This window comes from Salvelinus fontinalis, chromosome 24 (assembly GCF_029448725.1).
Source record: "Salvelinus fontinalis isolate EN_2023a chromosome 24, ASM2944872v1, whole genome shotgun sequence".
Classification (NCBI taxonomy): domain Eukaryota; kingdom Metazoa; phylum Chordata; class Actinopteri; order Salmoniformes; family Salmonidae; genus Salvelinus; species Salvelinus fontinalis.
This window is the reverse complement of record NC_074688.1, coordinates 24,970,876-24,992,833: the sequence shown is the minus strand read 5'-3', so window position 1 is coordinate 24,992,833 and position 21,958 is coordinate 24,970,876. Positions and strand designations below refer to the sequence as shown.

At 45.2% G+C, this 21,958-nt stretch overlaps 1 protein-coding gene across 1 annotated transcript in view; it reads left to right on the top strand.

Annotated features, from left to right (window-relative positions):
* The first annotated feature begins 1,613 nt into the window (after nucleotides 1–1,613).
* The window catches only part of LOC129822212 (TNF receptor-associated factor 4-like), a 56,127-nt gene continuing 35,782 nt past the window's right edge, over nucleotides 1,614–21,958 (top strand). Inside the window, exon 1 of the mRNA XM_055880298.1 lies at nucleotides 1,614–2,177. Coding sequence (XP_055736273.1) covers nucleotides 2,035–2,177 — 143 coding nt within the window. The 5' untranslated portion in view covers nucleotides 1,614–2,034. The remainder of the gene's footprint in view (nucleotides 2,178–21,958) is intronic.

The following is a 21,958-nucleotide window of genomic DNA, read 5'->3' as shown; positions in this document are numbered from 1 at the left end:
CAGAGACCGGACTTGAACCCGATTGAACATCTCTTGAGGGCCAAGAAAATAGCTGTGCAGCGACACTCCCCATCCAACCTGACAGAGCTTGAGAGGATCTGCAGAGAAGAATGGGAGGAACTCCCAAAATACAGGTGTGCCATGTAGCAAATTTATTAATTTCTTAATTTAGCTGACATTGGGTAGTTAATTCAGAGATTCTTACCTTTGCCTCGAGTAGGCAGTCTTGTCCAGATCATCATGACATTTGTAGTTCTTTATGATATCCACATTAGCAGCTAATTAGCATTTCATTTTGGGGGGGTAAATACAGGCAAATTATTGATAAAAGTCACCTTGTCCTAGGGCCTCCCAGAGTGGCGCAGCGGTCTAAGGCACTGCATCGCAGTGCTAGAGGCGTCACTACAGACCCGGGTTCGATGAGTCCCATAGGGTGGCGCACAATTGGCCCAGCATCGTCAGGGTTAGGGGAGGGTTTGGCTGGGGGGGCTTTACTTGGCTCATTGCGCTCTAGCGACTCCTTGTGGCGGGCTGGGTGCCTGCAGGCTGAACTCGGTTGTCAGTTGAACAGTGTTTTCTCTGACACATTGGTGAGGCTGGCTTCCGGGTTAAGCAGCGGGTGTTAAGAAGTGTGGTTTGGTGGGTCATGTTCCGGAGGATGCATGACTCGACCTTCGCCTCCTGAGCCCATTGGGGAGTTGCAGCATTGAGACAAGATCGGAAAAGGGGGTAAAATACAAAAAAAAGTAACTTTGTCCTAGAAAGATTTACAGGTTATTCAAATGTAAGCCTACACAAAATACAGCCCTTATTTGAAGTGTTTCTAAAATCCCCTATGGAAAAAATTTATGGTGGAAAAACGATTGGAACCATTTCCCTCTTTGACTTGTAGGTTTTATGGGTATTATGATTCATACTGTGGTACTCTATTGATGACAGGGTCTATGATTTAGTAATACCACAATGCTGTGGCGGGTTTTTGCCATTTATTTGAAGAAAGCGCACACGACTGCCTGTGTAATGATGTAATCCTGAAGCAACAAGGTTGGTGATGACAACCTATAGCTATTGAATAATTGTAAATGGACACAATTCTAAAGATTTTTAAGACAAGTTATTGTCCAGACATTTTAAACCACTTCCGACAATTATCGAAGTTAATGTTTCATATCGATTATCATATTTATCTGCAACACCATGAATATCAGGCTCTTCTTTGTCAGTTTCACCACCAGAGGGCAGCTCTTCCTAATTAGTAATTCATGTGTCTACTTAGGGTCAATTCATCAATACATCTTGTTTTTTGAGCAGGCTTTAGGATATGCAAAACAATTTAACTTTTTATTGAACATTAGACATATGTACCTTTAAAAAAAAAAATAGAACATACTCCTTTCAAACGACTTATTTCAAGCCAATTAATTTGCAGGTGAAACCCTACCTTATTTCCATTAATTTTAGATTGATATCATTCAACTAATAAAAAGAGACTTGAATTAAATAGCTGACAAATAAAACAAATCCGAGGAGATATCATTGACCCAGACCATAGAAAAGCAAATAGGCTATGTTGATTTCACGTTCAACTCCTCCCGCAAGAAAAATAGTAGGCGGGGCTTTGTACCTAAACAGATGGGATGAGAGCATTGTCTTCAATCTGTCAATGTTACCTCTGCTGAGAGACATATGCCGAAGATTTTCCTGCATTTCTAGACGCAGAGGAAGATTGTCAGAGGAAGACATCGTCAGGTTTTTATGCAAAAACGTTTGTACTGTCGAGGATTCCCTTTGTTTCCATGCACTCGGTCACCCTGTTGCTGGAGAGACGGCGGAACTGAATCGGTCTATACTCGTCTCGTAAACCGATTTGTCACTGGCTGGCGAAGGGGACATGAATATCGGTGAATTTCTCTGTTGACGGCCATCAAAAGAGAGACACTGGTGACATCATACCCCAAATTACGCAGGAGGACCGGACACAGAGGCGAAGGGAGAGACATTATTTTGTAGTGTATTTCTACTAATCCTGCAGCAATGCCGGGGTTTGATTACAAGTTTCTGGAGAAACCGAAGAGACGTTTTCAATGTCCATTATGCAGTAAAGCCATGCGCGAGCCTGTTCAAGTTTCTACGTGTGGCCACCGATTTTGTGACACCTGTCTACAAGAATTCTTAAGGTAAGCTGTGTGTGTGTTCCAGATCAAACGCTATTAGCCTATTGGATTGTAATAATGAATTCGCATTTTAATGTGTTCTGTATACACAGGCTAAAAGAACACTGAAAAAACTTGTTTTCAAACTTCTCCCAGTATCGCTCTCGCTCTGTGTGTGTGTGTGTGTGTGGGTTGCATGTGTCTTGTCTATGGGTCACACTATAGGAACTAACCAGAAATAACAAGTTTCAGTTGGAAAGTATATATGTAAACAGACTCTGTAGGCGTGTCCTTCCTTTGTAAGGCCTTTGTACTCACAGGTGCGGCAGGGTAGCCTGGTGGTTAGAGCGTTGGACTAGTAATCGAAAGGTTCAAATCCCCGAGCTGACAAGGTACAAATCTGTCGTTCTGCCCCTGAACAGGCAGTTAACCCACTGTTCCTAGGCCGTCAGTGAAAATAAGAATTGGGTCTTAACTGACTTGCCTAGTAAAATTCAAAAAAAAGAATAAACAGGTGAAGCAAAATTATAGGTAAAGGAAGTGGTGGTGACTTAAATCCTTAACAAAAAATGAATAGGACATATTATTATATGGGACAATATACAAACGTTTTTGATAAAGATCATTTAAATATTTTTGATTGTATTAATTGGTTCCTTTTCATTTTGTTAAGAAATTAAAAACATGAATTGAATGTTATTTGTTGATGTAAAAATCGATATGTACCGGTTTTAAGGTTGTCATATTTGGGGTAGGGTAGGGTGGGGTCACAATATATTATTTCCCCCAAAAAATGGAGTAGAAATTTGGTCCCCTGCTGAAAAAGGTTGAATACCACTGCCTCACCTACCCAGCCTATGGTATTGAAAATGTTTATAACATATTTCACTCATGTCAACTTTATTCCTCTAGATTAGCCAAATGTATTTATTTTGATCCAAATATGATTGTATATTTCTGAATGTAATATCCTCCGGGTAGATATGTGTGGTATATTATGATACAGTATGATGACACAACAGCCATTGGGGGTGTTTATACATGCAAATCTTTCGTGAATTCAGTTGCTTTATTTCCCATAACTGAATTCAAATTGGCCCAACTGGCAGAAGTCTGGCAGCTACCAATGAGAACTCAAGCTCTAAAAGGTCATAAAACAGAAGAGAAAACAATTGCTTGCTTGCATCATCATTTGGCACAATGCAATTGTATTATTGTGCATATAGGTTTCAGATAATAATGAACAGTCAAAGATTCAATGCTGTGATGAGGACGAAATGTTTCAGTAGTTGTTGGTTTTGCAGACTTTGCTGCCATTCTAGCTGTAGTCGCCTACCATGACACATGTAAACAATTATCTAATGTTAAGACCTCAGGATCAGGGACAGACAGAGAGAGGGGAGAGGCACGTTTGAGGTTGTCTGTTTGTGTGTGTGAGCCTGCATGGAAATATAGCTGTGTGTGTGTGCCTGTTTGTTAATGTGTGTGTGTTTTCATCCGGGCAGGCATAGGGGACTCTGGCCTATCCTCCCATCCTGTCTGTCTGTCTTTTTGCCCTGAGGCTATGCGCCTGCCTGGCTGGGTTTTGGGTCAGGGGGAGGGGGCAGGGTGGTAGGGGTGCTGGGGAAGTCAGCAGTGGCGCTGCCTTGGATGAGGGGGGGATTAGACAGATTCCTTTATTGGATTAAGGGCACAAGTGTGGTGAGAGACTGGCGGCGCATTCACTCGGAGGTCATCAAATCCAAATCACTTTAGAATCATTTTATTTGTCACATGGTTCGTAAACAGCCGGTATAGACTGACAGTGACATGCTTATAGGCCCTTACCAACAATGCAGAGAGAAAAATAGAGAAATAATCACACAAGGAATAAATATACAATGAGCCATGTCTGAGCCCGAGAGAGGTTATGTCCCAAATGGCACTCTATCCCCTATATAGTGTACTACTTTTGACAAGGGCCAATATGGCTCTGGTCAGAAGTAGTGCACTTCAGTATATAGGGGATGTCATGGTCACATACAGTGTAAAATAGCTGCCAAAATTAAGATTTAGTTTTGAGCCACTTGAGTTCCTCATACCCCTTCACCACTACCACATCACCCCACCCCTCATTGAAAGATGACTGAAATACTTGGGGGTCTTACTTTATGTACAGTACCAGTCAACATTTTGGACACCTACTCATTCAAGGGTTTTTATTTATTTTTAAAATGTTCTACATTGTAGAATAATAGGGAAGACATCACAACTATGCAATTACACATATGGAATCATGTAGTAACCCACAAAAGTGTTAAACAAATCAAAATATATTTGATTTCTTCAAAGTGGCCACCCTTGATGACAGCTTTGCACACTCTTGGCATTCTCTCAACCAGCTTCACCTGGAATGCTTTTCAACAGTCTTGAAGGAGTACATTTTTGGACCAAATAAACTCAGCAAAAAAAGAAACATCCTCTCACTGTCAACTGCGTTTATTTTCAGCAAACTTAACATGTGTAAATAGTTGTCTGTGTTGTTGAATCTTGTTATGTTCATACATGTGACTAACAGAAATTGAATAATGTGTCCCTGAACAAAGGGGGTGGTAAAAATCTAAAGTAACAGTCAGTATCTGGTGTGGCCACCAACTACATTAAGTACTTCAGTGTATCTCCTCCTCATGGACTGCACCAGATTGGCCAGTTCTTGCTGTGAGATGAGACCCCACTCTTCCACCAAGGCACCTACAAGTTCCTTGAAATTTCTGGGGGGAATGCCCCCAGCCCTCACCCTCTGATCCAACAGGTCCCAGACGTGCTCAATGGGATTAAGATCCGGGCTCTTCGCTGGCCATGGCAGAACACTGACATTCCTGTCTTGCAGGAAATCACGCACAGAAGGAGCAGTTTGGCTGGTGGCATTGTCATACTGGAGGGTCATGTCAGGATGCGCCTTCAGGAAGGGTACCACTTGAGGGAGGAGGATGTCTTCCCTGTAACACACAGCGTTGAGATTACCTTTAATGACAACAAGCTAAGTCCGATGATTCTGTGACACACCTCCCCAGACCTTGACGGACCCTCCACCTCCAAATCGATTCCGCTCCAGAGTACAGGCCTCGGTGTAACGCTCATTCCTTCGACGATAAACATGAATCCGACCATCACCCCTGGTGAGACAACCGCGACTCGTCAGTGAAGAACACTTTTTGCCAGTCCTGTCTGGTCCAGCGACGGTGGGTTTGTGCCCATAGGCGACGTTGTTGCCGGTGATGTCTGGTGAGGACCTGCCTTACAACAGGCCTACAAGCCCTCAGTCCAGCCTCTCTCAGCCTATTGCGGACAGTCTGAGCACTGATGGAGGGAGTGTGCGTTCCTGGTGTAACTCGGGCAGTTGTTGTTGCCATCCTGTACCTGTCCCGCAGGTGTGATGTTCAGATGTACCAATCCTGTGCAGGTGTTGTTACACATGGTCTGCCACTGCGAGGACGATCAGCTGTCCATCCTGTCTCCCTGTAGCGCTGTCTTAGGCGTCTCACAGTACGGACATTGCGATTTATTGCCCTGGCCACATCTGCAGTTCTTATGCCTCCTTGCAACATGCCTAAGGCACGTTCACGCAGATGAGCAGGGACCCTGAGCATCTTTCTTTTGGTGTTTTTCAGAGTCGGTAGAAAGGCGTCTTTAGTGTCTTAAGTTTTCATAACTGTGACCATAATTGCTTACCGTCTGTAAGCTGTTAGTCTCTTAATGACTGTTCCACAGGTGCATGTTCATTAATTGTTTATGGTTCATCGAACAAGTATGAAAAGTGTTTAAACCCTTTACAATGAAGATCTGTGAAGTTATTTTGATTTTTACGAATTATCTTTGAAAGACAGGGTCCTTGAAAAGGGACGTTTCATTTTTTGCTGAGTTTAGATAGGTGTGTGCCTTTCCAATTCATGTCCAATCAGTTGCATTTACTACAGGTGGACTCAAATAAAGTTGTAGAAAAATATCAAAGATGATTAATGGAAACAGGATGCACCTGAACTCAATTTCGAGTTGCCTAGCCAAGAGTCTGAATACTGAGAGTTGAAGTCGGAAGTTTACATACACCTTAGCCAAATACATTTAAACTCAGTTTTTCAAAATTCCTGACATTTGATCTTAGTAAAAAAAGCCCTGTCTTAGGTCAGTTAGGATCACCACTTTATTTTAAGGATGTGAAATTTCAGAATAATAGTAGAGATTTATTTCAGTTTTATTTATTTCATCACATTCCCAGTGGGTCAGAAGTTTACATACACTCAATTAGTATTTGGTAGCATTGCCTTTAAAATGTTTAACTTGTGTCAAATGTTTCGAGTAGCCTTCCACACGCTTCCCACAATAAATTGGGTGAATTTTGTCCCATTCCTCCTGACAGCTGATGTAACTGAGTCAGGTTTGTAGGCCTCCTTGCTCGCACACACTTTTTCAGTTCTGCCCACAAATGTTCTATAGGATTGAGATCAGGGCTTTGTGATGGCCACTCCAATACCTTGACTTTGTTGTCCTTAAGCCAATTTGCCACAACTTTGGAAGTATGCTTGGGGTCATTGTCCATTTGGAGGATCCATTTGCAACCAAGCTTTAACTTCCTCACAGATGTCTTGAGATGTTGCTTCAATATATCCACATAATTGTTGTTCCTCATGATGCCATCTATTTTGTGACGTGCACCAGACCCTCCTGCAGCAAAGCACCCTCACAACATGATGCTGCCACCCCTGTGCTTCATGGTTGGGATGGTGTTCTTCGGCTTGCAAGCTTCCCCCTTTTTCCTCCAAACATAACGTTGGTCATTATGGCCAGTTCTTTTTTTGTTTCATCAGACTAGAGGACGTTTCTCCAAAAAGTACAATCTTTATCCCCATGTGAAGTTGCAAACCGTAGTCTGGCTTTTTTTATGGCGGTTTTGGAGCAGTGGCTTCTTCCTTGCTGAGCGGCCTTTCAGGTTATGTCAATATAGGACTTGTTTTACTGTGTATATATATACTTTTGTACCTGTTTCCTCCAGCATCTTCACAAGGTCCTTTGCTGTTGTTCTAGCATTGATTTGCACTTTTCGCACCAAAGCACGTTCATATCTAAGAGACAGAACACGTCTCCTTCGTCAGCTGTATGATGGCTCCGTGGTCACATGGTGTTTATACTTGCACACTATTGTGTGTGCAGACGAACGTGGTACCTTCAGGCGTTTGGGAATTGCTCCCATAGATGAACCAGACTTGTGGAGGTCTACAATTCTTTTTCTGAGGTCTTGGCTGATTTCCTTTGATCTCCCCATGATGTCAAGCAAAGAGGCACTGAGTTTGAAGGTAGGCCTTGAAATACATCCACAGGTACACCTCCAATTGACTCAAATGATGTCAATTAGCCTATCAGAAGCTTCTAAAGCCATGACATCATTTTCTGGAATTTTCCAAGCTGTTTAAAGGCACAGTCAACTAAGTGTATGTAAACTTCTGACCCACTGGAATTGTGATTAAGTGAAATAATCTGTCTGTAAACAATTGTTGGAAAAATTACTTGTGTCATGCACAAAGTAGATGTCCTAACCGACTTGCCAAAACTATAGTTTGTTAACAAGAGATTTGTGGAGTGGTTGAAAAACAAGTTTTAATGACTCCAACCTAAGTGTATGTAAACTTCCGACTTTAACTGTAGATGTACAAATTACCTCGACTAACCTGTACCTCCACACATTGGCTCGGTACCCCCTGTATACAGCCTTGTTAGTGTTTTTTAAAATCAACTTTTGTTTATTCAGTAAATACTTTATTAACTATTTCTTGAACTGTATTGTTGGTTACGGGCTTTTATACACCTGCTTATTAGGCGCATGTGACATATATATTTCAGATTTATTTATTTATTTATTTTTTGCAAAAAATTCTAAAAACCTGTTTTTGCTTTGGCATTATGGGGTATTGTGTGTAGATTGATGGAAAAGGGCAATTTAATCAATTTTATAATAAAGCTGTAATGGAACAAAATGTAAGTGGTCTGAATACTTTACGAATGCAATGTATAGGGAATAGGGTGGCATTTGGGACGCATGCAATGTCAGTGACTTACAATGTGAGTGACATTATTGACTTGGTAAGCTTGTTAAACTGTAGTGCCAAACATAGCCAAGAGATCGGGGCCTCTGTTTTCATAACACATTGTTTTCTCAGCCTAGAAAACAGCACACTTATTCTGACTGGTATTTTATCCTGTAAAACATTTTGATGCCTCATGAGGTCTGTCCACTCCTACTTTACTTCTTTCTTCATCTGTCAGGATCCTATTGGTCCAGCTGACAGGGGGTTTAGGCTATTTGACAGCCACTTCACCTCTCCATCGATCTCACACACTTTGATCTAGTCAATTGATTAACCCAGTAAAAATCCACACATAGCGGAGTTCACTGAGTGTGTTTCCATTGGCTTAGTTAGCACACTGTGAAAACCGAGGACACGGACCATTGCACACGAAGGGATTGCACAAGGTACAGGTGAGATAATTTTGGAGGAAGCACCAGTATACCAAAGCTCTCTGAGGTCATTTTTATACATTCTGTACAGAGTAGATCCCCCTCCCAGTGAGTCCCAGCTTTAGTGTACAGTATGAGATCAGTCCAGGCTTGCCAGCCTGCTTTCACTTTGACACTGATAGTTCTGCCAGCGTCCCTGGGACCCACCTGGATTCACCACTCTTTCGCAACAGGCCATAAAAACAGTTTTGTTTTTAAATGTATTTTTTATTATAATTATTTAAAATGTTTTGCCCAACCACCACCCACCTTCAAGGACAAAAATAAACGTTGTTTTACAGCTTTTTCTTTTGTTGTTACATGTACATTTTACATACATGGCACTTTTTTTTTTCCACAGTAGTTGCATAGCAAGAATAAAGTTATTTTGATACACATTACATCTGGATAGATAATACATATGACTGAAAACACGATGTATAACTATTATAGAACATGAGCTTTTAAAAAGAGCTTATTACTTTAGAGCGTGAATCACCAAATTGACACTTCCACTTATAAGTGTAAATAATCTATGGCTACACCTCTCTCCTTCCCCTCTAGCCAAGTTTCATCTTAAACTTTTCCTCATGGGATCCTTTGAAATAAGTGGCCTCCACACCCTTGCTTCAGGTTTGACACTTTTCATATGCTATCGTACAATAACATTTCCCTTTTCTCTGACCGTCCCACTACTTTTGACTAATACAATAATAGCTTTATTTGCTGAATCATGTCTTTGTGATGAAAAGGTTTCACTTGCCTGTCAGTCTGTCAGCATGTGATGCTAATGGGCTGTGTTTCCACCCAGGGAGAGAGCGGGAGGGAGGAATGTTTAAATACAACAGGCAGAAGCCCTGGAGGCTGCCTGGCCCAGCTCTGATGTAGAGTCATGGGGTAGTAGAGCAAGCACAGACCTGAGGCTGATCACTTCTGCAATCAACTGTGAATCACATGCCTGTACCACCGTGTATGCTGGTCTTGATCTGTGTACCAAATGGCACCCTATTCCCTACTTTAGGTCAGGGCCCATAAGGCTCTGGTGAAAAGTAGTTTATTGTATAGGGAATAAGGTAGAGGTCGACCGATTAATCGGAATGGCCGATTTAATTAGGGCCGATTTCAAGTTTTCATAACAATCGGTAATTTTGGGCGACGATTTAAAAAAAAAATATTTTTTTTTTAAATACTTCGGTCACTTCTCTTGCGTTCATTGCACGCAGTCAGGGTATATGCAACAGTTTGGGCCACCTGGCTCATTGCGAACTAATTTGCCAGAATTTTACGTAATTATGACATAACATTGAAGGTTGTGCAATGTAAGAAGAATATTTAGATTTAGGGATGCCACCCGTTAGATAAAATACCGAACGGTTCCGTATTTCACTGAAATAATAAATGTTTTGTTTTCGAAATTATAGTTTCCGGATTTGACCATATTAATGACCAAAGGCTCGTATTTCTGTGTGTTATTATGTTATAACTAAGTCTATGATTTGATAGAGCAGTCTGACTGAGCGATGGTAGGCAGCAGCAGGCTCGTAAGCATTCATTCAAACAGCACTTTCGTGCGTTTCAAACGTCACTCGCTCTGAGACTTGGAGTAGTTATTCCCCTTGCTCTGCAAGGGCCGCGGCTTTTGTGGAGCGATGGGTAACGCTGCTTCGAGTGTGGCTATTGTTGAGGTGTTCCTGGTTCGAGCCCAGGTAGGGGCGAGGAGAGGGACGGAAGCTATACTGTTACACTGGCAATACTATAGTGCCTATAAGAACATCCAATAGTCAAAGGTATATGAAATACAAATGGTATAGAGAGAAATAGTCCTATAAATACTATATTAACTACAACCTAAAACCTTTTACCTTGGAATATTGAAGTGTCATGTTTAACGGAACCACCAACTTTCATATGTTCTCATGTTCTGAGCAAGGAACTTAAACGTTAGCTTTTTTACATGGCACATATTGCACTTTTACATCAACACTTTGTTTTTGCATTATTTAAATCAAATTGAACATGTTTCATTATTTATTTGAGGCAAAATTTATTTTTATTGATGTATTATATTAAGTTAAAATAAGTGTTCATTCAGTATTGTTGTAATTGTCATTATTACAAATACATTTAAAAAAATCGTCCGATTTAATCGGCTTTTTTTGGTCCTCCAATAATCGGTATCGGCATTGAAAAATCATAATCGGTCGACCTCTAGAATAGGGTGCCATTTGGGACGCGGCCTTGTTAGGCGAAGGCAAAATCCTTATCATAGGCCTTTGCAATTAGCTCAATACCTCATGAGCAAAGGAGAATAAACACTCAAACGATACAAAAAAAACTATTATCCCCATGATATAGGGCAAGAGCAGCCTTACGTGCCTAACCAATCCCATACATGGAGTCATTTATTTTGCGTTAATGTGTGTGAACCAAGGCAGTGTCACACGCACGCTACTGTGTCGTCTCTGTGGGAATGATACAGTGCTCCGGCCGGGTCTTGACAGTGGCAGTTATTGGTTTGTCTCATCAACAGTAGCATACTATGTAGGGAAGAGGGTGCAATTTGGGACGTGGTGATTGCTTTGTGCTGTTTTGCTGATGCAGGCTATAGGCCTACTCATCTCTTTTTCTCTGCTCCCTGACTTTTCTTTATGGCTTTCCAATCTCCCACACATGTAATAACACTGAAGTCCCTTTGATGCAGCATCACCAGTAGGGCTGACCCCATTTAGTCGACTGGTCGATTGTTTGGTCAATAAGCTGTTGGTCGACTAAGATTTCTTAAGTCGAGCAGTCGCAAAACAAAATTGTTCATGGTGCACAAGACACCTTTCTGATTCGCGCCAGTCTCTGTGGGCTCATCCATTGCGGAGGCCATGGGGATGGCACAGTCCATCATTCTAAGACATGCTGTGATACTAAAATTGTATATGGTTATAGTATGTAAAAATAATGGTGCAACACTAATAAATCAAATTATTTTATATAATGCGCTTTCTCCCGCATTGTATACGGTCACTGTCCACGTTTCTGAAACATAATCTTCAGTGCGCTGTAGAATTGGCACCTTTCCCTATGTTGCTATGTGCATAATAGCAAAGTTAACCAGCATATTGCGATTGAAAACAATGCGGGGGAGGCAGATGCAGCAGAGACGAGGACACAGAACATTTAATTTGGTTTATAATCAATAGCCGAACTGTTAAATGTGCCTGGCTTTATAAATTATCCATATCTACAGAAAGAAGAGATCTTGCTTTTTTTCCTGTTTCAGTTTTGTTTGTTAGCCTGCTGATTCCGTGAGCACCAAGCCTCATGCAAAGGCAAAATGTCGGATAAAGCAATTTCACAGATTCGGCTGTTTTTAATCTTTGCTTTGCTGTAATAAAGGCGTGATTTTTTTCTCTCGTTAGAACAGTCTGCTATTGCTTAAAGTTGATTTAGTGCTGTTTACACTGTTTTAAACAGGCAGAAAAATTGCACATAAAATGCATGCAGCTCTCACTCCTATGCCCCCCTTTTTCTTGATCTCCTTATTTTTATTTTTACAATTATTATTAAGATCATCATTATAATAATCAGTGACGTTGTTATCATTAGTGGTCTTTGTATACTAGCCTTGTATAACCACCAGGCCTAAGAGTCCTGTTTACTCTTTATACCGTAACTTACTTTCAATATATAGGCTACTGTATCAATCAATAGATCATTCATTCATTCATGCCATTACACAGCATACGAGACATTCATGCTTTGAAATGAAATCAAGCATTTTAGTTTTTAAATTAAATAACAAAGGGCGCTTTGAATAATTAGCCTAAACAATAAATAAACCGCAATTCACAAATGTTTGCAACTGTTTTTAGTTGCTGTTGTAACGGCGTTCCTCCTCCTCTCCATCTTCGGAAAAGGAGGAGTATTGAGGGAACCAAGGCGCAGCGAAGTTTGAATACATATTTATTAAACAAGACGAAAAAACGAACCCGAACTACACTTGAAATGATACAAAATAACAAACGACGTAGACTGACCTAAACATGAGAACTTACATTGACACGAAGAACGCACGAAATGGAAACAGACTACATAAACCGAAACAGTCCCGTGTAGTACGAAATAACATACAGACACGGAAGACAATCACCCACAAACAAACAGTGAGAACACCCTACCTAAATATGACTCTTAATTAGAGGAGAACGCAAAACACCTGCCTCTAATTAAGAGCCATACCAGGCAACCAAAACCAACATAGAAACAGATAACATAGACTGCCCACCCAAAACTAACGCCCTGACCAATTACACATACAAAAACAACATAAAACTGGTCAGGACCGTTACATAACCCCCCCCTCAAGGTGCGAACTCCGGGCGCACCAGCACAAAGTCCAGGGGAGGGTCTGGGTGGGCAGTTGACCACGGTGGTGGCTCCGGCTCTGGACGCTGTCCCCACACCACCATAGTCACTCCCCGTTTTTGTCTTCCCCTCCCAATGCCCACCCTAAAACTCACATCCCCTAAATAAACAGCCAGCACCAGGAGAAGGGGCAGCACCGGGACAAAGGGCAGCACCGGGACAAAGGGCAGCACCGGGACAAGGGGCAGCACCGGGACAAGGGGCAGCACCGGGACAAGGGGCAGCACCGGGACAAGGGGCAGCACCGGGACAAGGGGCAGGTCCCGGCTGATAAACTCTGGCAGATCCTGGCTGAGGGACTCTGGCAGGTCTATGCAGGCTGACGGCTCTCGACGCTCATGGCGGGCTGACGGCTCTCGACGCTCATGGCGGGCTGACGGCTCTCGACGCTCATGGCGGGCTGACGGCTCTCGACGCTCATGGCGGGCTGACGGCTCTCGACGCTCATGGCGGGCTGACGGCTCTCGACGCTCATGGCGGGCTGACGGCTCTCGACGCTCATGGCGGGCTGACGGCTCTCGACGCTCATGGCGGGCTGACGGCTCTCGACGCTCATGGCGGGCTGACGGCTCTCGACGCTCATGGCGGGCTGACGGCTCTCGACGCTCATGGCGGGCTGACGGCTCTCGACGCTCATGGCGGGCTGACGGCTCTCGACGCTCATGGCGGGCTGACGGCTCTCGACGCTCATGGCGGGCTGACGGCTCTCGACGCTCATGGCGGGCTGACGGCTCTCGACGCTCATGGCGGGCTGACGGCTCTCGACGCTCATGGCGGGCTGACGGCTCTCGACGCTCATGGCGGGCTGACGGCTCTCGACGCTCATGGCGGGCTGACGGCTCTCGACGCTCATGGCGGGCTGACGGCTCTCGACGCTCATGGCGGGCTGACGGCTCTCGACGCTCATGGCGGGCTGACGGCTCTCGACGCTCATGGCGGGCTGACGGCTCTGGCGGATCCTGTCTGGTTGGCGGCTCTGGCGGATCCTGTCTGGTTGGCGGCTCTGGCGGATCCAGTCTGGTTGGCGGCTCTGGCGGATCCAGTCTGGTTGGCGGCTCTGGCGGATCCTGTCTGGTTGGCGGCTCTGGCGGATCCTGTCTGGCTGGCGGCTCTGGCGGATCCTGTCTGGCTGGCGGCTCTGGCGGATCCTGTCTGGCGGACGGCTCTGGCGGCTCCTGTCTGGCGGGCGGCTCTGGCGGCTCCTGTCTGGCGGGCGGCTCTGGCGGCTCCTGTCTGGCGGGCGGCTCTGCAGGCTCATGGCAGACGGGCGGCTCTGCAGGCTCATGGCAGACGGGCGGCTCTGCAGGCTCATGGCAGACGGGCGGCTCTGCAGGCTCATGGCAGACGGGCGGCTCTGCAGGCTCATGGCAGACGGGCGGCTCTGCAGGCTCATGGCAGACGGGCGGCTTTGCAGGCTCATGGCAGACGGGCGGCTCAGACGGCGCTGGGGAGACGGACGGCTCAGACGGCGCTGGGGAGACGGATGGCTCAGACGGCGCTGGGGAGACGGATGGCTCAGATGGCGCTGGGGAGACGGATGGCTCTGGCCGGATACGGCGCACTGTAGACCTGGTGCGTGGTGCCGGAACTGGAGGCACCGTGCTAAGGATAAGCACCTTCCTACTAGTGCGGGGAGCAGGGACAGGGCACACTGTATTCTCAAAGCCCACTCTATACCTGATGCGAGGTACCGGCACTGGTGACACCGGGCTGAGGACAAGCACATCAGGATTAGTAGTGGGAGAATATACAGTGTGTTCAGGGCTCTGGAGACGCACAGGAGGCTTTGTGCGTGGTGCCGGAACTGGAGGCACCGGGCTAGATACACGCACTACAGAGAGAGTGCGTGGAGGAGGAACTGGGCTCAGGAGACGCACTGATAGCCTAGTGCGTAGTGTAGGCACTGTAGGTACTAGGCTGGGGCGGGGAGGTGGCGCCGGAAATACCGGACCGTTGAGGCGTACTGGCACTCTTGAGCATTGAACCCGCCCAACCTTACCTGGTTGAATGCTCCCGGTCGCCCGACCAGTGCGGGGAGGTGGAATAACCCGCACCGGCCTATGTAGGCGAACCAGGGAAACCATGCGTAAGGCCGGTGCCATGTATGCCGGCCCGAGGAGACGCACTGGAGACCAGACGCGTTGAGCCGGCCTCATGACACCTGGCTCAATACTCAATCTAGCCCTACCAGTGCGGGGAGGTGGAATAACCCGCACTGGGCTATGCACTCGTACAGGAGACACCGTGCGCTCTACTGCGTAACACGGCGCCTGCCCGTACTCCCGCTCTCCACGGTAAGCCTGGGAAGTGGGCGCAGGTCTCCTACCTGCCCTAGGCCCACTACCTCCTAGCCCCCCCCCCCAAGAAATTTTTGGGAATTACTTACGGGCTTTTTGGGCTTCCGTGCCAGACGCGTTCCCTCATAGCTCCGGTTCCTCTCTCCGGTAGCCTCTGCTCTCCTCAGTGCCTCCAGCTGTTCCCATGGGAGGCGATCCCTACCAGCCAGGATCTCCTCCCAAGTGTAGCAACCCTTTCCGTCCAATACATCGTCCCATGTCCATTGCTCCTTCTTTTCCTGTCCCTTTCTCCGTTGACTCCGCTGCTTGGCTCTGGTATGGTGGGTGATTCTGTAACGGCGTTCCTCCTCCTCTCCATCTTCGGAAAAGGAGGAGTATTGAGGGAACCAAGGCGCAGCGAAGTTTGAATACATATTTATTAAACAAGACGAAAAAACGAACACGAACTACACTTGAAATGATACAAAATAACAAACGACGTAGACTGACCTAAACATGAGAACTTACATTGACACGAAGAACGCACGAAATGGAAACAGACTACATAAACCGAAACAGTCCCGTGTGGTACGAAATAACATACAGACACGGAAGACAATCACCCACAAACAAACAGTGAGAACACCCTACCTAAATATGACTCTTAATTAGAGGAGAATGCAAAACACCTGCCTCTAATTAAGAGCCATACCAGGCAACCAAAACCAACATAGAAACAGATAACATAGACTGCCCACCCAAAACTAACGCCCTGACCAATTACACATACAAAAACAACATAAAACTGGTCAGGACCGTTACAGCTGTAATAAAGGCTTTATCTTATTTTTTTGTTAGAACACTCTTTGGTACACCTATTGAGTGTTTACACTGTTCCAAATGGACAGAAAAAAATATAATATTGTAATCTAACTGCTACTCTTTGTCACACACAATACTCAGGCAACACTTGCTCCTATACCCTCCTTTTTCTTGATATCCAGTAGTCAAATGTCTTCCACAGATCTCACTTCCCCTATCCCCCCCTGAGCAACCAGGAAACATTTGCCTGTTTCTAATTTATTTTTCACGTCCTCCGCATCCATTTAGCTGTCGACATTACTGTGTTGGGAGTTTGTTCTAACCAATTTATTGATGTGATTGATGGGCTATAGGTCAGGCCCTATTGGTCACATGCATGCGACACTTACATGTTTCCCGTAAAGAGAGCAAGGGTTGAGGGAATATGGGATGTTTTTCGTAAACAAATTGTGGATTTCGGTGACAGAACTTTTCAGTCAGAAACAAGTAAGAAACTAAATGGCTGAAATGATGTAGCATCTTCAGCATGGACAGCGCAATAAACACTTACTGTGGTGCCTTTTCGCTGCAGTAGGGAGGAGAGCGAAACGACGTGCGCAAATCACACAGGCACTCACCGTAATTTCTTTTAACTGTGTGACCATCGGACTCTTTCTTGAGTCATTTGTGTCTAAATGATTTAATCAAACAGTGTGCTTAAAGTATCAGACAAGCTCTGTGCATATGTAGTTGATTTTATTCAAACACATATGGTATGTCTGTCTAAACATTTCAATCAACTTATTGGTCAAAAGAACAGGATGACTCTTTTTTTTTTTTAGTCTGGGACATCCCTAATCACCAGCATTATCAGTGCCTCCGCTACCTCCTACTTCCCCTCTCCTTCCTCACATCCCGCTTCTTCCTTCCATCCCTTCCGCAGTCTGGGAAAGAGAGTTTGCAGCAAGGAAACAAAAAGCTTATTGCAGCGAGGAAAGAGTTGAGGGGAAAAAAGGGGATGATTGATGTGGTCTGAGACAGTGGAGAGAGGGAGGGAATCTGGGTGAGCAACATTGGTCTCCATTAAAGCCAGATGAATTGACTTCTGTCCATTGTGTGTGCAGATTGATATGGGAACGCAGAATAGAGGCACTTTTGGCCAGGGAGTTATCTAGTGTCTCTTAAAGGACTAAATGGGGTCGGGGAGTACTGGTGCCCAGCTCTGTGTGTGAGCCAGGCCTGCTCTGGCAGCTGGGCCTTTGAAAAAGTGTGTGTGTTTGTTTGTGTGTGGGTTCAGCCGGACTAGTAATGAATGGCTCAGTGAATGAGGATGTCCAGTCCCCAGCCCCACACGCATCCTCTAGTCGCTTCACAGAGGCCTTCATAGACCCTCACAGTTGTCCAAAGACATTTTATGTATGTATGGAACACGAGGATACAGAAGGGAGTGCTTCGTCTATTGCTGAGCACAACGTACACAACGTAGTTCACTGTGCTTAACTGAAGGGGGTTTAGTTAGCGGAGGGAAATCCCCCAGGCCTCTGCTCTGGTCTACTCTGCTCTACTCTGTTCTCTGGGTGGGTGGTGAAGACCTCTCAAAGCTGAATATTTCTGTTCCAGCTGATGAACTGGGAATGATGGAGTCTAGAATCCGGCTAGAAACACTGAGGCAGTAGTAGCCCATACAAAGGAGTGGCTCCTAGACACTGATCTTGGGTCAGTTTTGTATTTTCCTCCCACTAATGGTTCAGGTTAGGATTGATGGAGGGGAAGCTGATTTATTAGATCTGTGCCTAGGGGAAACTAGAGAAACTACCCCAGAGCTAGTACATAGAGGCAGTTCCTGATATACAGTAAAGGAGAGGCAGGGTGGACACACCCTGACATGGAAATTTCCCAATGTAAGCTATCCCTATTGAGAGAAACTAAACCAGTACTTCCTCACACGTGCATGGACTTTGAAGTGATCCATTGTGTGAAAGTCCACTGATCTTTTCAAGTTTAACATGTCAGTTACACATACAGTATGAATTATAGCTATGCCCTTCAGAATGACTCCATGACCTATATGGTGCTCATTCACCCAAATCAACTGGTACAGTAGTTGTTACTGTACATGGACACACTGATTTGATGGCCTACACAGATATGGTCAATAAAAAAATACTTGGTCTGTATTCCATTAGGTTTTTCAGAATTAGGTTAACTCAGGTAACCTGGGGAATGCGTTAATCCTTTGTTGTTTGTAATGGATGATCTCACTAAAACAACAAACCAACAAGGTTGTATTTTGTCAACCTGTATGGAACTTACACCACCAGGATATTTCTATTGCCCTGATAAGAGGTTTCTGTTGTGGGTGTGACTGTAAAACAACGTCTACACTTGCAAAGGTGATGATGTTTGCTTGTGTTTACGTGTGAGTGTGGCTGGGCGTGATTAAGAGAGTATTGTATACTCACTGAACATTTTGTGTGTCACTCACATGGCGTGATATACAGTGCATGCTGAAACCTGAAGTCACCCATCCATTTAACTTTAGGGCACCATCTTTTCTCATTCAGCTCCTTGGCAGAACATAAGCCTTACTGTTCTCCAAGTGTTTTCCCATAAGACCCCTATACCATGAGAGGAGTGATATGGATGTGAGCCAGGACATTGCAGGATGATGTCATTGTATGGGGTCTCATGGGAGGAAGCTGAGGGGCTTTAGACTTCCAGCTGTGAGGATGACATCGCTGAGAGAATGTTATCGGTCTGTTTCGCACAGCTGCAGAGTTCCTTCACACATACTCTCTCCACATGGACTGGATGGCCCAGTTGCTATTGTCAAACTCCCTTAGTGGGAACTGGGCATAGAAAATAGTAATTGGTCACTGGCGTAAGGGCTTGGTGATGCTAATTGTTGGTCTAAGCTATGAAAATGTGAGTAAGTTTATGTACTTTTTTCAGGACAAAATTTCACACCTCTCAAAGAGGGAAAGTACTCAAAATTCTTGTCTAGCCTCTCCAAATGTGCTGACAACATTCCTGCATCAATGCTCTTATCTTCCCAGTTCTCTTTATCAACATTGTTGGTCTTATACAAAGTGTGCACGAAGCATCCCTAGAGCAGGTTTGGGACTTGCTGAGACTTGTCCATGGCTATAGGAGGTCTTATTCCAACAGCTCGGAATTTGGCAGCTCTTCAGGCCAAACAAAGGTGGTAGGCATTCCAGTTATGCAGCGGAGCACCTTGCCCCTCACATAGAGAGCATGCTGGGGCCAAGCTGCCAGTCCCAGCCCTGTCACTGGAGCCTGAGCAGTTGGCAGCCCTCCCAGCATGGCCAGTGCCTACATGTGCATGTAATGTGAAAGGGCTAATATAAGGTGTTTATTGTGAAACATACTAGCGCTCACTTCAGACTACATCAGGATTAATGGACAATGTACAGCGGAGAGAGTCTGAGTTAAGATTGTGGGAACTGGGAAGTGATGAGGGCTGTTAGGAGGTGGATGGATAGGTAGATTACCCTAATGACCAATTCAAGGTTACACAGCGGACACGGGAGGGTCTGCTTGGCCATGGCACAGCTTGTGCTTAGCTGTTCGAACCCCATTCCACTCCTTGGCTACATCACCGCACTGCTCCCTGTTGAGCTAATTGACTTCCCCCAATCTATCTGTGTTGTGCAGAAGTTGCTGCACTGGCTGTAAAGCTGCCAGCCCCTCTGCAAATGAACACATGGACACACATGCTCAGACACCCACATATATTAAGCTAGTATAATGCATTAATTAATGTATACAATTTCTTCCCCAAGAGAGGCTTCTGACTACTTTCTATTAAACCCAGTAGTCCTGAGAGCTATTGGAAGCATGTCTGTGAGGGGTAGGTGATGTTGTGAGAGGCTCATTAGCGGCAGGCAGGCAGCTGACTGACTGACTGACTGACCATTGGTTCTGGTTGCTGAGTGGACGCCCAGGCATGTGAGGAATCTGTGTCTGGGCTCTGAAAGGAGAGCAGCTGGCCAGTGGGACTGGAACGTGGGGAAGGCACCTGTCTCAGTGAAAGGGTCCACTGTAGACCAGAACAGGTGTTGGCATAGCAGTTAAGCTTTTCACTAAAAGCATACACACACATCCTGAATTATAGTCATTTATTCGGGAGAGGCCCCTTCAATGTTAAGGTCATTGCCATTCAACCCTAAGCCCTTCCGTTCAGCCCCCTCCCCCTGGCCAGTAAAAGGGCCGTTGTGATGATGGCTCCCTTCCTTCCTTCCTGCCCTACCTTAACATCAGCTAGCTGTACTTACTGTGTTGGACAACTAACTAAAACCCCAATGACCATCCACCACCACCACTCTCTGTCTGTGTGGCATCCTCCCTTCTCTCTCACAGCTAATTTCAGATATGTCAACAAGGCACAATGCACAGCCTCCTCCAATCCTCCCTTCTCCTCCCCCTGCACAGATGGGCTATTGATCCTATGAAAGAGCCGAGCGGAGTAAGTGACCAGCTCACGTTCGTGGCCAGATGCATCATTCACTACCGCTCTGTTTGGGATGAGAGAGCATTTGTCTCATTGCAGCCTCTCGTCTCGTTCATTTCTCAATTAATTTCCCATTTCATTTTGGCTTTTGTTCAGTGTCGCTCCTTTCAGTCATCATCCGGACCTGTAAATCAATACCGTTGAACAAGAGAAACCTGCTGAAATTTCTCTCTCTCTCTCGCTACCTTTAGCACTCTCTCTTGCTACCTTTATCTCTCTCTCCCTCTCTACAGTCATAGAAAGCAGGGACAGACTTATGTACACAAATAGTGTAACACTAAACTGGGCCATTGTGCTTTGTTTATGTTTAGTCAAATTCACATGGCTAATTGTTCTCCCTCGTCGCACTCTGTCTCTGATTCCAAAAGAAAATGCCTCAATGTTGTCATTCCTGGCAACAGGAGCAGCTTAAAGAATGCATACAACAGAAGCACTGCTTTCTAGGCGTTTCGACACAAAGGAGTATTTTTGACGTCACTGCCTCGCCTGGCTAAACAAAGAAAATACATCCTCGAAAAGAGGAGTGGACAGCAGCTTGAGCTGCAGCTGAATGCTGGTTTCAAACATGTATGGCTCAAGGAAAAGGGAACAGAGTGAAAGAGATTTATCTGGCAGGTTGTTTTTGTCTCTGTCTGAATGTTTGTGGGCTTCAGATTCAGGCTGATAAGGGAAACAGGAGCCACAGCATGTCCGGAGACAAGCTTTCTGGCCTTATCGTGTGTGTGTGTGTGTGTAGCCGGCTAGACCACAGACAGCAGCCCCCTGTCTGCTTACTGAGCTCTCTCTCACACAAAGAGCCTCACCTTCCCTCACTGTTACCATGGCCACAGCCAGCACAGGGCCCTCTCAAACTGTCACCAGCAGTGAGGTGCACAGCTCAGACACACTGACTTGAAATGAATTGGCTTACTGACAAAACAAGAAAAATAGCTTTTTCCTAAATGTCAGATAAATGGAAATGCAGGTAGAGCAGATATAAATTATTATTATGTAAGGCTGTTTTTGCTCTGAAGTGTCACCATAGAAAAGTGCCAGGGTAAGGCGTGCTTTTGATCACCTTTTGAAAGCAAGCAGCATTTAGTGAGGGAGTTTGAAGAAGGCGAGGAAGAAAGTTTGGCCAGTTTTGTGGCTGTGAGCGAGGAGGAAGCCTGTGATGAGTGACTCATGACAGACGAGGGAAGAGAAGACGCGTGGTTGAGTTCTCTGCCATCCGCCGCAATGATGACTTTGTATATCCCAAATGGCACCTCAT